Consider the following 14,295-nt stretch of genomic DNA (forward strand, 5'->3'; position numbering starts at 1 on the left):
ATGTATAATATAATACAACGACAACAAATATAATTATCATTATATTTGCATTATCTCTATATTATCAAATATGTTAAAAATTAAAAATAATTACATTCTCCAGTTTTGATGTAATTTTTTAATACAATCAAATTTGGTGAATTTTAATTAATAGAGGAATTTATTTATTAGATAGAAATAAATTTTAAGGGTGTTGGATGTAATTTTTCAAATTACATAAATATATATGTAATTATATCAAATCTTATGAGATGAGAATATGTTTATCTTAAAAAATTATAGTGATATTCCTTATCACTAATAATTATATTACGATGAAGGGAGAATTATTGTCGCTAAATAATAGAAACGAATATTGCCAAGAAAAATATAGAGAAACCAAATTATCATAAAGAAACAAAACTGAACAGAAGTGGAAAAATCAAGCAACACGGCGTCGTTGCCGGGCACCACAATGTCGTAAAGAGTCGAAAAAATCTCTGTAAATTATCAGCTTCAGCTCCCCGCTCACCTTCATCAACAGAATAAACCAGAAAACTGGGAGAGAGACGGAGAGAGAACTCATTCTCATATTCATATACACTCATATACGTACGGAAATAGAAGAAAGTGCGTTCCATGGCGATTCTTGCAACATTACCAGGTCCAAACCTCTTCTCTACATTTCCCAATACACCGCCTCCCTCCAACAATCCCACTCCCTCTCCTCCTCCTAAACCCCCCATCCCCATCCCCAAATACCCACCTCCTTTCAAATCCCGAAGACACCCTAAACCACCGCCCTCCAATTCACCAAGCAGCCCCGCCTTCAAAACCCACCACCGCAACTCAAAATACTACAAGCCCATCAAACCCGGGCAGAAAATTCCCGTCCCCGACGGCGAAAACCGGGCTGTCGTTGTTGGAGATTCTGGTATTTCCTATCTTTTACCGGGGGCTCCATTTGAATTTATGTACAGTTATTCAGAAACACCTAAGGCTCAGCCTTTAGCCATGCGAGAGCCCGCTTTCCTGCCCTTTGCACCGCCTACTATGCCACGGCCATGGACAGGGAAAGCCCCTATGAAAAAGAGTAAAAGAAAGATTAAGCTTTTTGAGCCTCTGGGTAGTGATGGAATCGATGAAGATGAAAATGTGGGCCAAAAAAGGTACGAAATGTTGAGGGATTATGAGTTGGGAAAGGTTAGTGTGAGGCCGCGGGAGGAGGTGTTAGGGGAGCCCCTAACGAGATGGGAGATTAAGGAGATGCTAAAACCGTATTTGTCTAGTAATAGACAGGTGAATTTAGGTGGGTTTTTCTATCTTTAGTTCCTTTCTTTGGAATAATTGGAGGATTTTTAATTTGTTTGGTGGGACGAGTTTGTGTATTGTTGTTATGATGCATAGCTTTAAGTTTTAAAGTCCACTGGTGATGTTTTGATGTGTTTTATATATTGTGGTACTTTGACAATGTTTCTTGCTCTCCAATTTTTTAGTTTCTTAAGTATTATCTTGCACATTTTTTCCGTCACCTTGTACCAATACATTGATGACTAGTTAAAATGCAATATTGTGTTGGTTTGAATGATGGTTTGAAGTTATATCGAGAATTTAGTGTTGTAAAATTATGAAGGTTTTACATTAATTAGGATATTGGATTCTGTAGGTAGAGATGGACTAACACATAACATGTTGGAGTTGATACATACACATTGGAGGAGACAACCAGTTTGTAAAGTTCGGTGTTTGGGTGTTCCAACCGTTGATATGGACAATCTATGCCGGTGCCTTGAGGTCCTCAGTTTGGAATTACATTAAAGTATTTTCACGTACTGTCAATTTCTTATCAATATCTATTTTCTGCTGATCACAACTTTATATATCGTTTACTTTGCTCATTCTCAAGTGCTACAAAATTTACTTCTTTGCTTTTAATTAACTGTTTCCTTTTCTACAGGAAAAATCTGGTGGAAAGATTATCCATAGGGTAGGTGGAGTGGTCTATATATTCCGTGGTAGAAACTATGATCACCGTAGGCGTCCTCAGTTGCCCATAATGCTTTGGAAACCAGCTGCACCAGTTTATCCCAAGCTTATACAAGATGCTCCAGAGGGGTTGACAAAAGAAGAAGCAGATGAATTGCGAATTAAAGGGAAGAACCTGTTGCCAATATGTAAATTAGGTAAAATTGCAATGTGATGCTTTTTATCCTGGCTTGATGATTTTCTTTGTATTGTCTTTTTTTGAGCGTGGAACAAGTTCAAGCTTCATGCTAAGGATTTGATTTTTCTAATTTGTACAATGTAGCAGCTCAGGGTGAACATGTTCATATTAATCAATGCTTCTACTGTTTGAGAATACACTGGCACTGGGAACTTTTTCTCTTCTTTACTGTTTTAGGAACTTGGTGGATGTCTGTGAGTCTGTGACCATCATCAGTTCTGTTACTTGTTGACGCTCAAGACACTTTCTTCTGCTATAGAAATGCTTGTCTCTAATCTCCTTTAGTAACTCCAAGATTGTTAGACAAGTTTTGTGCTTTACTTATCATTTACCTAAGAGTTATTAAGTTATATAGGCATGGATGATATAAACTCTTTAGTTTGTCTTTTCAATAATTTATTTTTTATAACTGATTTGCTTCGCTTTTACAATAGCAAAAAATGGAGTTTATATTTCCCTGGTGAGGGACGTGAGGACTGCTTTTGAAGGATCTAAGCTGGTGAAGATAGATTGCAGAGGAATGCATGCTAGTGATTACAAGAAGTTAGGAGCTAAGCTGAAGGTTTGTATCTAATTCTCACTGACCAAGGTTGCTGCATACAGTGTCTTTGCTTCATTTTTGTTTCCCCATAAGAAAGATAGGAGGAAAAAACAAGAAAAGAAGAAAACTCTCCGGAGAACAAAAGACATAACTTCATTAAGTTATTTCCCTTTCTTCCACAACAGGAATTGGTACCATGTGTTTTGTTATCTTTCGATGATGAACAAATATTAATGTGGAGGGGAAAAGACTGGAAATCTATGTACGACGATGAGATGCCTAAGATAAACCTTTCTTCTGGTGATGGCTCCAGGGTTACCAATATTTCAGGTACCCAAGCACCTAATTAGATTGTAAAATTTTGCTGTGCATGCTCTCTTTTCTCTGCTATTGCATACTATTTATTCTGTGGTTCAGAGATTAACAGTGTCCCTTTTCGCAAATCAGATACTAAATCAGTGTGTTCAAGCCCTAAAATGATGTCCCTATGGCAGCGAGCAATTGAATCAGGAAAGGCATCAGTTCTGGATGAGATTGATCTTAGTCCTGATGAACTTTTGTCAAAGATAGAAGAATTTGAAAGCACTTCTCAGGCAATGGAACACTCTTATCCCGCCATAATCTACTCAAACAGAGAGGGTCCTGTGACCTTAAATGCAAAACATAAGAACAGTTTGGAGGCCAATGGTTACAGTGAAGATGATTCCGATGATGTTGACTACAATGATACACTCAACAATGACTCCTTTGAAGTGGTAGAATCTTTAGTCCCCCTAGGATCCCTGCCCGTTGATCTGATAGCTAAAGAGCTCAGCAACACTGAGCAATGAGCATGAAGTTTAGAAAAAATAATGTTGTACTTCTTACTATTGAGCTGCAAATGAAAAAATGTGCTTATTCATGGCCTGTTAAAGCAGCTCTTGTTGTAAAGAAAGCATTACAAAATGGAGAAGTGAAGAATTACTCAAGAGGAATGGTGTATTTTGTTGGTCTTTGTGGAGTCAGGTTCTTTTTCAGTATAAAAAGTATAGGATTATTTTTCTTTTGGATGGATTAGCCCTGCTTGTAGGCACTTATACTCCATGGAAATTGTGTAATACTACATAGTCCACTGCCTGACAATAAAGTGTTGATCAGTCCAGAAGAGCATATTAATTGAGTTCATAATCTTGGCTTGTGACAGAGAATCACTGAGTAATAATAATGGTACTAGACTGAAGAAGAAGTGAAAACTTCTTATCCCTTTTTCTTGTTTGGCAAACACCGCCTATGTCTAGGCCGGGGTTTAGCAGAGACCTGTACCTGTTTATGAAAAAGCTCATCAAGGTTTAAACAATGTATTGAAGAAGAAGAATCTTATTTATTCATAATTGATGATAGGTTTATGTACAAGGGATGCAACGTCTATTCACATATATACATCTCCAATTGAAGAGATAGCAGACCTAATCCTTCACAAGTGACAAAAGTTTGATCTATAAGCTCAATGAAGTGCTACTTTGTTGATGAGATGGTGCATCTCGAAGCCGCTTCTCCTTGGAAAGTAACTCCGCTAACCTATTGAATAATCAAGAAACAAACAAGAATTCACTCAACTTTGATCCCCAATTTTATGAATTACAAACCCTTTAAAACCTAGTTTGATTAGCACACACCTGATTAGTGCTTCCTCATTAGTTCCTTGGTTGGAGGGCTCATAAATTCCAGTCTCCCAATTTACTCTTGAAACTGGTTTTTTCAGCAACTTTTCACCAGCTTTCACAAGATCCTCTAAGTTCTCCTTGGTTGCAACATCCACAGAAGACATTGCTCCAGTTAATGTGTCATCCTGTATGATGTGTACAGAAACTTAGGTAGACAAAATGAACTTTGATAGCCTCGGAAACACAACAAAATAAAGTAGAATCTCTCCTCTGTCTGTGTACTATTGCAAAAAGATTTAACCTGTATCCGAAGGTAATTATTCTGAGAGTGAAGAGCTTGGAAGAAAGTAGTAGTGTGAAAATCGACCATGTCACTGCTGGCTCTGTTGAATACATCAAACAGAGGAGTCGAACCGCCGTTTAACAGCCATCCCAAAACACCCCATTTGGCTGCACCTTCTGCATCATATTTCTCTTCGGCTTTTGCTGAACCTGTTCCCAGGGATAGAACAAGAAATCGACCATCCTCTTTGGGTTTCAGAGGAAATATTTCAGAGCTTCCCCGAGTAATCTCCTTCGTTACTTGGTTTATTGCAACTAAAGTCTGAAATTGAGATAACCAACATAGAATCTTGATTAGTCCAATGTGGCCATGCATGGAATCTTGTTAGTTAAATTGAAAGGTCAGGTTCGTGTAACACAAAATGCAATATACATACCGGATTATTTGCAGCGACTCCACCATCAATGAGATTGAATTCTCTTATACGTCCTTCTGAGTCTTTGTTTTCAAAGTAATGAGCAGGGAGATAGGTTGGAGCAGCAGATGTTCCTATGCATATATCTGAGAGTGAAGCATCTAAGCTTGGCTCATTCTTCACCTATATTTCACAAGAACTACTTGTTAATGCAGATCAAAATACATGTTAATCACTTAATCCAGATAGCTATAAGGCGACAGACAAATACCTCGTAGCTGGAGAAGATAACGGGCTGGAGACTCTTGATATCAAAAGTTGGAATCACAACATCAGTCAATGTCTCGTGCAGTTTCACATCACCAAGTTTTTCCTTGATTAGAGAATGCAGATAAATTCCATCATACTTTGGCCCTGAAAAGGACTTGATCACTTTTGCAGCATGGCCAAGTGCATGGCTGTTGAACAATGAAAGGAAAATCTTCATGAAAATACTGTTCTTATTTACTATTACAACTGCTAACTACTACACAAACTAGCAGACCTCGATTACCTCTGCTGTGGGAAGATTTTGGGGCATTCATCAAGGTAGAAGGCCTTGATATCCTTCGCAGCAAACATCGGACGGTTGTCCTCGTTCGGAGCAGTGAGCATTGCAGTCACAAGCCCACCAGTGCTAGTCCCGGCAATAACATCAAAGTAATCTGCTAATCTTGCTTCTTCACTATCCAACATCTGAGTAAAGATCAACTTAGTTGATCAGTTAAGACAAGAAAAACCTATTCATAGTATAACGAAATACTAATATGTACCTCAATTCTTTGATAGGAAAAAACAAAACATAAAACAGTACACATACCTGAAGTCGTGATTCAAGAAAAGCGAGGATAACCCCTGGGATTATTCCCCTGATACCACCTCCATCAATAGATAGAATTCTGATCAATTTCCCAGAAACGCATTCTTGAATTTGAAAGAGCTGTGACGTATATTCCATTGTCCAAATAACAGCCTGAAGTGTGTGCTATGTAGGTGTAATGAAGAGTAAAATTCCAGCAACATGGGATGTCTTCTTATACAAATATTGCTTACCTTTTCATATGGGAAGTTTCCATATATAGTTAATTGCTTGTGGTTGTGGATAATAATTGGATTGCTCACAGACACTGAGTTGGATTGTAAGGAAAAGTTGCCTAGTTTAAATTAAATATTTTATCCAGGAAAAATATAACAGTTAAATTAGAATCATAACGGGATTTTCTTCTCTCTCTAAACATGTCAATTTGGAAATTTAGGAGTCAAGAATTGAAGTTGGACGTACATGTCTTGTCTTATCCACTTGTTAAGAGATAATATTTTTCCAAATTATTCACTAATTTAGCACCATATTTCAAATAAAGATTATGTTATATATTTTCAGATTATGCAATTTTTTTAGGATTTTACTAATCATGAATATGTACAAAAAATCGTGTTCGAGTGCTCCGAGCTATTTTTTGTCAAGACACATCATTTTATTTAAATATTATTCTATCTTTCCGTTATGATTTTACATAGGATTAACTTAAATAGTTTTAGTTGGAAATCTCCATAAATTTAAGAATGTATTCGTTTTCTATAGTCCCAAGCATTCATGAATTGGACTACCCCGAAGGTCATTACAAACTCTTGAGTTGAATCAATCCCATAAAAAAAAATTGAAATAAATTAATCCTTTTTTAGGAAAAAAATGAGAAAAAATAACTAATTAGTAGGTTTTATATTTACGGATTTGCTATGTATGTAATAAAATCTAGCCATAAAATTAGTTAATATAAATGGATTCTTTTTGGTGTTTATTATGGCGTCAAATCAATTTTTGTGTGTAAGAGAATGATTGAGATGAAGGGAGGGGTAAAATTAAAAGGGAATTCACATGGACTTGCCGCCGAAATAATCATCAATATGATAAAATAAAGACGTAGCAGTGTACTATTGAAAGTAATAAACATTGAGGGTGAGGTCAGTAGTTAAGTACAGGCAATAATATATCAAAATCGAAGTGGCAGCGTTTAGATTGAGCAGGCCCTACTGAACTTAATGTCAGGGATTGGACGTGTAAATTCATGGTCACTCCTCACTATCCTCCTCTGCCGCCTCCTCCAGAAAACTCTCCCTCTCTCTCTCGCGTACTGGTCCCTGTATGTAGGGAACACAACTCAGAATCAAGAAAGAGGAATTGGGCATATTCTTCTCTCTATCTATTTGGTTCCTTCTGGGATTCTCTCTTCCTGTTGTTAGCATAACAGTGGGAATACAAATCCCACGATGGTCTCATGATACATTGATTCCAAGAAAATCCAGGTATAATAATACTCCACATACATTTTATGTCCTAATATATTACTGGAATTTACGGATAAGCCTACTACATACAAAGTGTGTGTTGGTTCTGTCTGTACCCGGTGCTTCTTTTTCGTGGAATATGTAAAGGTTGTCAGGAATCTCTGTTTACTTTTCTAAGCCCTTTTACTTTGATACGGAAACGGGCTGGAGAAGGGGAAAGTACCTAGTTGCATTTGACTCTCTCAAAGTGTGAACATTACGATGTTTATTTTCTTAAAGATTCTGATAGTGCTTTTTAGTTTGATTTTGTTAGTTTGTCACTGACACTATCCATTTATGTATAAAACAGTACCATGTGAAAGTTCGCTTCTTGATTTTAACTTGTTAGTTTGTTCAACTATTCCTAGTTCTTGATTCTTGTCCCCGGCTTCATTTGTGTTGATCAAATTACTTTTAATGTTTTGAAGAGTAGGAAATAACAATGAGATTCTTAACAGGACTGTTTAACAGTACTTGGTGGCCTGTGATGACAGCCGACACGACGGCCCCAAGTTATTGGTTGAACTGGAGGTTCTTACTCTGTGCAATATGGATCTTAGTGGCAATGGTGCTTTCAGTACTTGTAATCTGGAGATATGAAGGCCATAACAAGTCAAGAAACCGACTAAGCGGGGATCAACAGGAGGCGGCTAGGGGCTTATATAAGGGTGAAGCTTGGCGAACGTGCTCACAATCCATCCATCCCATTTGGCTGCTTGCTTACCGGATTGTTGCTTTTGGTGCCTTACTGGCATTGATTCTTGCTGATACCATTGTCCATAGTGTTGGCATATTTTATTTTTACACTCAGTAAGGCCTTTGCATTATGTTTCTTCTCTTCTTTGCCTGGAATTTGCTAGCTGTTGAATCCCAATTCTAGTTTTTGAGCATTTACGGATGTTTTTAACTAGTTTAAAATCTATTGCATTGTTGCCCTGGAGCTGACATTTCCTTATAGTACATCTTTGGCTAGAAACATAGAGAAAAGAACTGATGCTATGATATGTCTCCTGTCTTTTCATTTCTTTGTTGCTTCCGTACTTTTGGTCTCTAAATATGTGGTACTCTGATATTTTGTTGTAGTAAACTCTGCTAACTCTTTCAGTTGCTGAACAGGTGGACCTTTACCTTGGTCACAGTTTATTTTGGGGTAATTTTCTTCCTTCAATTTGTCCATTTTATTGCCGGATAAGTAACAAAAGACCCTTGTATCTATGTTATTTATTTGGACTTTGTAAATTATTGTCTTATTTTATGTTATATTAAGGTCAGAATCAGATACTTATTCTTTCAGTTTTATTATGTAGCTGGCTTCTTCACTCTCCACCCATGGACATCTGCTTCACCGACATGAATTGGATTCCGAAAAGGATAACCGTGTTGGGAGGGATGCGGAACAAGGCTCATATGTAGCACCCACACATGGAGAGAATTCAGATACGCCCAGCACGAACAGAAGCTTGAATCCCCGTGATGACCCTAATCACAGAACAGCATCTGTTTGGGAAAATGCGTTGCAGATAATGTTCCAGGTGAACATCATTGTTATCTTTCTTTTTCCTCATAAATCATATTTATCGAACGTATCCTTATGTTATATAACAGAGGAATATCCCTCGACCCAAGAGATTAGCAGACATCTCGGATTGACTTAAAAGAAACTGCACGTGGTTCAGTTTCATATTCTTGTTCTATTCTCTGATCCTTATGTTATTTATCCTTCCTTTTTACCTTGTATTTAGATGTGTGCTGGAGCTGTTGTACTCACTGATGCTGTGTTTTGGCTCGTGATATACCCATTTCTTACTGGCAAAGATTATCGATTGAGTTTTGTAAGTATAAAGCTCTTGTCCCTATTTGCATGATATCTGCGTTGTTGAGGTAATAATACATATCCTCAAGAAAACATTCGTTTTCTTTGACTACTAATGGATCAAAAAACGGAGGTGAAATCTGAAGTTACAACATTTCCCTTCATTTACTTTTACCTGACACTGCATTCTTTGTGTGCAGCTGGTTGTTTGCATGCATTCTGTCAATGCTGTTTTCCTACTTGGTGAAACGATTTTAAACAGCCTGGTACTCCTTCATAGCTAATTTTGTTCCAGCGACTTATATCTGATTGCCCATGAGTAACTAAGTTTTCAATTCCCTCCAGCGGTTTCCTTTCTTTCGAATTGCATATTTCGTTCTATGGACAAGCGTGTTCGTTGTTTTCCAGTGGATCATCCATGCTTGTGTTTCAATGAGGTATGTCTTGCCTTCTCGTTTGTCGCCTCTAGTTTTTCGTTCCCTGAGAGAATCCTCTTCCTGCAACAGGTGGCCTTATCCTTTTCTAGACTTGTCATCTCCATATGCTCCCATATGGTAAGAATAGCATCCTTGCTTTCAAGTTTGATACTGGCATATGGCAGAATGCATCCAGGATATGTTCTAATACTACTTATCAATGTTTTGCTGCCTAAACAAATTCTGCAGGTACTTATCTGTGGGGCTGCTACATTTTCCATGTTTTGCTATCTTTACTCTTATTTTTAAGATAAAACAATTTTGTGTATCGAGATAACTTCTCGATTACATGGGACCTCCAAAGCGGCGGCAGGCAATCTCTACCCTTCGACGAGTGACATCCCATATGCGTCATGAGTATTGTTTGATAAAACAAAATGCACAGTTGACATATTAATCGTATGCGGTTTTGGTTTGATTTTTGGTGGTGGAAACTCTGTTCAAAACTAATACTATATTCAAACACTGCCGAAGGCAAAATTACCATCTTACTGGTTAATTTTAGCGATCATTTCATAAAGGCTGATCCAATATCAGATAATTTGTGAAAGTTCCATCAAATAGGACGGCAATGGCCTTTATCAGTAAGTCGTCTCCGTCCAATGAAACAAACCTTAGTAACTATCACTCCAGCATGTCCACCATGCGCTGCCAGGTTCCGATTAATTCAGTTAACTAAGCTTTAGTGAAACAAAGAGAGGAATTGCAAGTCTTAGACAAGATGACAAATGGATAAGGGCCCTAGAAAGATAAAAATGTCCACCAAGAGGCAGTAAAGGACTGTTCTCAAACCAATCAAATATCATAAGATCCAACTTCTCTATTAAAATGACTCATCTCACGAAAAGCGAAGGGGACAATCCAAAGAAACAAAGAATAGCCACCCAGGATTGCAATAGCCACACGTATTCCGGATCTGGGATTTGATGATCAAGTGATTCAAGTTTAACGTACATCAGAATAGTGCCTCGAGAACTTCATGTTCCTAGATCCTACCTTTTGCACATTTCATTACTCTCACAAGATCGGCAGTGGGGGTAATTTGGAAACTGGCTGCAGATTACAGAAAACCACAACTCTGGTTCCGTATGGCATATATCAAGCTAAGCCTTTACATATTCCCTAATAAACTGCTCTAACTGAGAGGTGTCACCGGTCAAACCAGATGCTTCTGCAACCATAACTTTGTTATAGCACTGATGAAATGCAAAGGCTTCCCCAGGTACTCCGAGTGTATATTCGTTAGTAATATCTGCCGAAGACAATGCTGTTCTTGATGCACGAAGTTTTTCACTGAGCAAAAGAGAAGCAAATAACAAACTTTGTTTCAGATGAAGAATTTTAAAGACCGTAAGAGGAAAACTACAGCATGCAGTTGCAGGAGTTCAACATCTATTTGAACAATAAACATTTAAGAAACCTGGTCAAACCTAGTGTGATTTTTCATGTTTCTTTTCTCCAACACTACCAGCAACAGACCCAGAGATGAAGAAATTGGAACTCTTCATCTTACCCCAAAATTATTATATAAATACACCAGGTTTATATATAGTCTACAGCAATTTGGATGATTCAATATGTGCTTATTTTGCAAGTTGGCGAGTCCTCCACCTATTTATCACTTTGTTTAGTTAAGATAATAATTTAGTTACTAATATTGCTGGCCATGCCACGACAGTCCTTTCTGACCGAGACATGTTGACCACAACTGATTCAATCAAAGTAATGGGTGTCAAAACCGGCAATCCAAACAAGTATCCAGTCTGAGAATTTAACATTAAAGCCTGATGAACATAATCATCTTACATTTCCTTCTCCAGCTGTTTTCGGATGAAATCCTTTGTATGTGCAGTGACTTTATCTACCTTGTTGCACAAAAGCAGCAAAGGAATCTTTTTCTTGACAACACTTGCCTTTGTCAAAATATCATACAGGTACCTATGGAGAAAAATGAAAATAACATGAGAAGTCAGAGTCACTTTTTTCACACGTGTGCATGTGCAGGTCTATGCCTAAAATCAAAATGATACATACTCTGAGGCAGCACGAACATTTGGTAAGAATTCCACAGCATCCACCACAAAAACTATGCCAGCTGCTTGCGGCAAGAACTCATCTAGTTTGGGTCGAAGACGAGAATGCCCAGGAACATCAACAATATGAACAGGCTTTATTTTTCCCTTCTGCTGCAACCAAAACAAGGTTTAGGTAAGCAAATCTTTTACTACTTTATCAGCAATAGCAAATAGTTAATTTGCGAAATTGTGTATGACTATATAACATTGTCCAGTGTCTCTGAATCTGTGGAAGAATAAAGTCCTTTTCTGCTGAAAACTGATATTACATCAAGGGACACACTACATAAGCATGCACATGTGTGTATTTCCAGAAAATAAAGTATCACCTTAGTTGTCTCGGAGTGTAGTACAAATGTTCCTTCATTTGGTTCCATTGATGTCACAGTACCAAGATGGGAGGAGCCATCTCGAAGCTGGCATAGGCACCAAGATGTATTAAATAGTTAAAGACAATAAAACTCGGGGAAAGACTTTGTCTAAATTATCCAAGTTTCTCATTCTATACTTCTTCTCTGGCTTCTTACCTGGTAAAACAGAACAGTTTTGCCACTTCCACTTAGTCCAGTTAGGACAATTGTATTAGATGATTTACGCTTGAAAAGACGAACTGCATTTAAAAATGTTCATATAAATTAGGACTAATCCAAACACACATACAATCACAGATATGACCCAGAACATCAAGCCAAATTTTATGAGCCTATATATAGCATAACGTGTCTGCCACAATTTAATCTGCATGTTCACCTCTCTTTGAGGATTTTCACCACAGAGTATAGAGTTGTTTTTCCTGCAAATTTCCTCCGTCCTTTTTTATAACAAAACCCTAACCCACGCTGAGACTTGAATCCGGATAAGGAAATTTATCTCAGAGTTATGCAACTAGGTTAGTCAGGGCAAAGATTAAACAAAACAATCTATTTGGGATAAGACTCGAGATCCATGGCAAAGACCTGTTTGAGCTTAGATAATTAAGCACAATAAATCAAAATCAATACTTTGTTTATTTGATTAAATTTGAAAGCCAGCTAGAACTCCATTTTATTAGTTAAAAAAATCATAAATTGTACATAAAACATCAAACTAATTGAGCTCATCTTGCAAATGGCTTGTTTAAAGCTTGTCCAACTCAACCATTTAGCAATAAAACCAAACTGATGCAAGTTCAAGCTCCAACGGAAAATCCAAACTGAGCTTGAACAACATTTGGTCAGATTTCACTTAACATGTTTACTGTTTACATCCTACTGCTGCTTAATTGGTATGACACTCGTGTATGTTGTGGCATAGCAATTGCAACACAAAAATGTAACTCTGGGACCAAGTAAAATTTTAGACTATGGTTGCGCAGTACACGGCTACTGTTACATAAAACCGGATAAATTCAGGATGAAACTGGGGGAAACTAATTACTGAAGTTTGAGATCCAAAAAGAAAGGGACTAACAAAATTTAGAAGAATAAAGACAATTAATTGCGTTTAGGATCAAAATGAGGTACATTTCTCTAGCTACATTGCTTCATTAAGCTTTCAAAAAAATGCATGAATAGAAAGTACAAGATTGCAAATTTTTAGCACAAGGCAGCCAATTCTATGGCTAAAGACCCAAGAAAATCTTTCCGCTTAATCCTCGTTAACACTGCAACTCAGCAAATCTCACAGAACTCAAAATTTCCACTGGACTGGGAGCAAAATTAAGATCTCGTAGGAACTTACTGATTAAGAAGAGAAATATAGTGGATATAACTACTCCAATTGCGGCGTAGAGCTGCATTGGCGGGATTTTCTGGACAAATTCTTGGGTCTCATTCAATAACTGTTGCAACTGGATCCTCAGTTTCTCCATCTTCTCCTCATCCATGGCTTCTACTTAAACTCAGCAGTCTAAAACTGCAATAACTCAGCAAACAAAGTAGAATGCAAGCGGGAAAATCCCAATCCAAATACTCTCGAGATTTTACCCGGACGTTATCTGCCACCGGAGAAGTGTAAAAAAAAGTGTAAAATTGGAGTTCCCCAGGCCCAAAAAAAGGAACCCTAATATGCATACACCTGTATTCCGACTGAGGAGATGGACGTATCCCGGGTTATCAGATCCAATTTGGACCGACCCGTCAACCCGGAAAAATATATACGGGTTCTGTGGTTTGTTTTCTTCCTCCCTTTCTTTTTCTTTTAAATTATTTTTCTCTTTGTCTGGGATTCTGGTGAATCTTACAACGTTTTTTTGTCCTTTTTACCCTTTAGGAATTGTCATTTTTACATTAAAATTCATATTGCCACCCGATTCTTATTATTAATATCATTTTAATACATGAGTAATAATAAATAACTCAACTAGTATTTTAGTTTTATCTTCAAAAATTACAAATAACTTAATCAGTATCCCAATTCACTATTAATATCCAATTTATGTTTTTTATTTTTATTTTTTATTATTTTTATGTCATAATCATTTTACTCCAAAATAATAAATATA

At 37.2% G+C, this 14,295-nt stretch overlaps 4 protein-coding genes across 6 annotated transcripts; 2 read left to right on the forward strand and 2 right to left on the reverse strand.

The window, feature by feature from the left end:
• Positions 1-419: 419 nt before the first annotated feature.
• CAF2 (RNA-binding CRS1 / YhbY (CRM) domain-containing protein) lies at positions 420-3,893 on the forward strand. Its single transcript, XM_011072803.3, has 6 exons — positions 420-1,288; positions 1,646-1,773; positions 1,937-2,162; positions 2,638-2,765; positions 2,930-3,074; positions 3,192-3,893. The coding sequence occupies exons 1-6, from the start codon at positions 619-621 to the stop codon at positions 3,572-3,574; spliced, it is 1,680 nt and encodes a 559-aa protein (XP_011071105.1). The 5' UTR covers positions 420-618; the 3' UTR covers positions 3,575-3,893.
• A 191-nt stretch (positions 3,894-4,084) lies between these two features.
• On the reverse strand, positions 4,085-6,138 carry LOC105156618 (patatin-like protein 2). The gene is made up of 7 exons (XM_011072801.3): positions 5,945-6,138; positions 5,639-5,820; positions 5,357-5,543; positions 5,107-5,268; positions 4,689-4,991; positions 4,400-4,572; positions 4,085-4,301 (listed from the first exon to the last, which is right to left on the reverse strand). The coding sequence occupies exons 1-7, from the start codon at positions 6,080-6,082 to the stop codon at positions 4,220-4,222; spliced, it is 1,227 nt and encodes a 408-aa protein (XP_011071103.1). The 5' UTR covers positions 6,083-6,138; the 3' UTR covers positions 4,085-4,219.
• A 1,014-nt stretch (positions 6,139-7,152) lies between these two features.
• LOC105156620 (uncharacterized) lies at positions 7,153-10,156 on the forward strand. Of its 2 annotated transcripts, XM_011072804.3 has the most exons (9): positions 7,153-7,428; positions 7,908-8,259; positions 8,566-8,599; positions 8,757-8,981; positions 9,192-9,281; positions 9,463-9,528; positions 9,608-9,699; positions 9,769-9,816; positions 9,928-10,156. In XM_011072804.3, exons 2-9 carry the CDS (start codon positions 7,937-7,939, stop codon positions 10,013-10,015), a joined length of 966 nt encoding a protein of 321 aa, XP_011071106.1. In that variant the 5' UTR covers positions 7,153-7,428; positions 7,908-7,936; the 3' UTR covers positions 10,016-10,156. The 2 variants fall into 2 exon arrangements, with proteins under 2 accessions (XP_011071106.1, XP_088733910.1); XM_088877784.1 differs by lacking the exon at positions 7,153-7,428 and having other exon boundaries at positions 7,890-8,259.
• A 382-nt stretch (positions 10,157-10,538) lies between these two features.
• On the reverse strand, positions 10,539-13,947 carry LOC105156621 (uncharacterized). 2 transcript variants are annotated; one of them, XM_011072806.3, is made up of 6 exons: positions 13,533-13,947; positions 12,341-12,423; positions 12,143-12,229; positions 11,773-11,921; positions 11,545-11,676; positions 10,539-11,031 (listed from the first exon to the last, which is right to left on the reverse strand). In XM_011072806.3, the coding sequence occupies exons 1-6, from the start codon at positions 13,675-13,677 to the stop codon at positions 10,842-10,844; spliced, it is 786 nt and encodes a 261-aa protein (XP_011071108.1). In that variant the 5' UTR covers positions 13,678-13,947; the 3' UTR covers positions 10,539-10,841. The 2 variants fall into 2 exon arrangements, with proteins under 2 accessions (XP_011071108.1, XP_011071107.1); XM_011072805.3 differs by having other exon boundaries at positions 11,773-11,924; positions 13,533-13,946.
• Between the last annotated feature and the right edge of the window lie 348 nt (positions 13,948-14,295).

Source organism: Sesamum indicum, linkage group LG2, assembly GCF_026168435.1.
Source record: "Sesamum indicum cultivar Baizhima isolate 11 linkage group LG2, ASM2616843v1, whole genome shotgun sequence".
NCBI lineage: Eukaryota > Viridiplantae > Streptophyta > Magnoliopsida > Lamiales > Pedaliaceae > Sesamum > Sesamum indicum.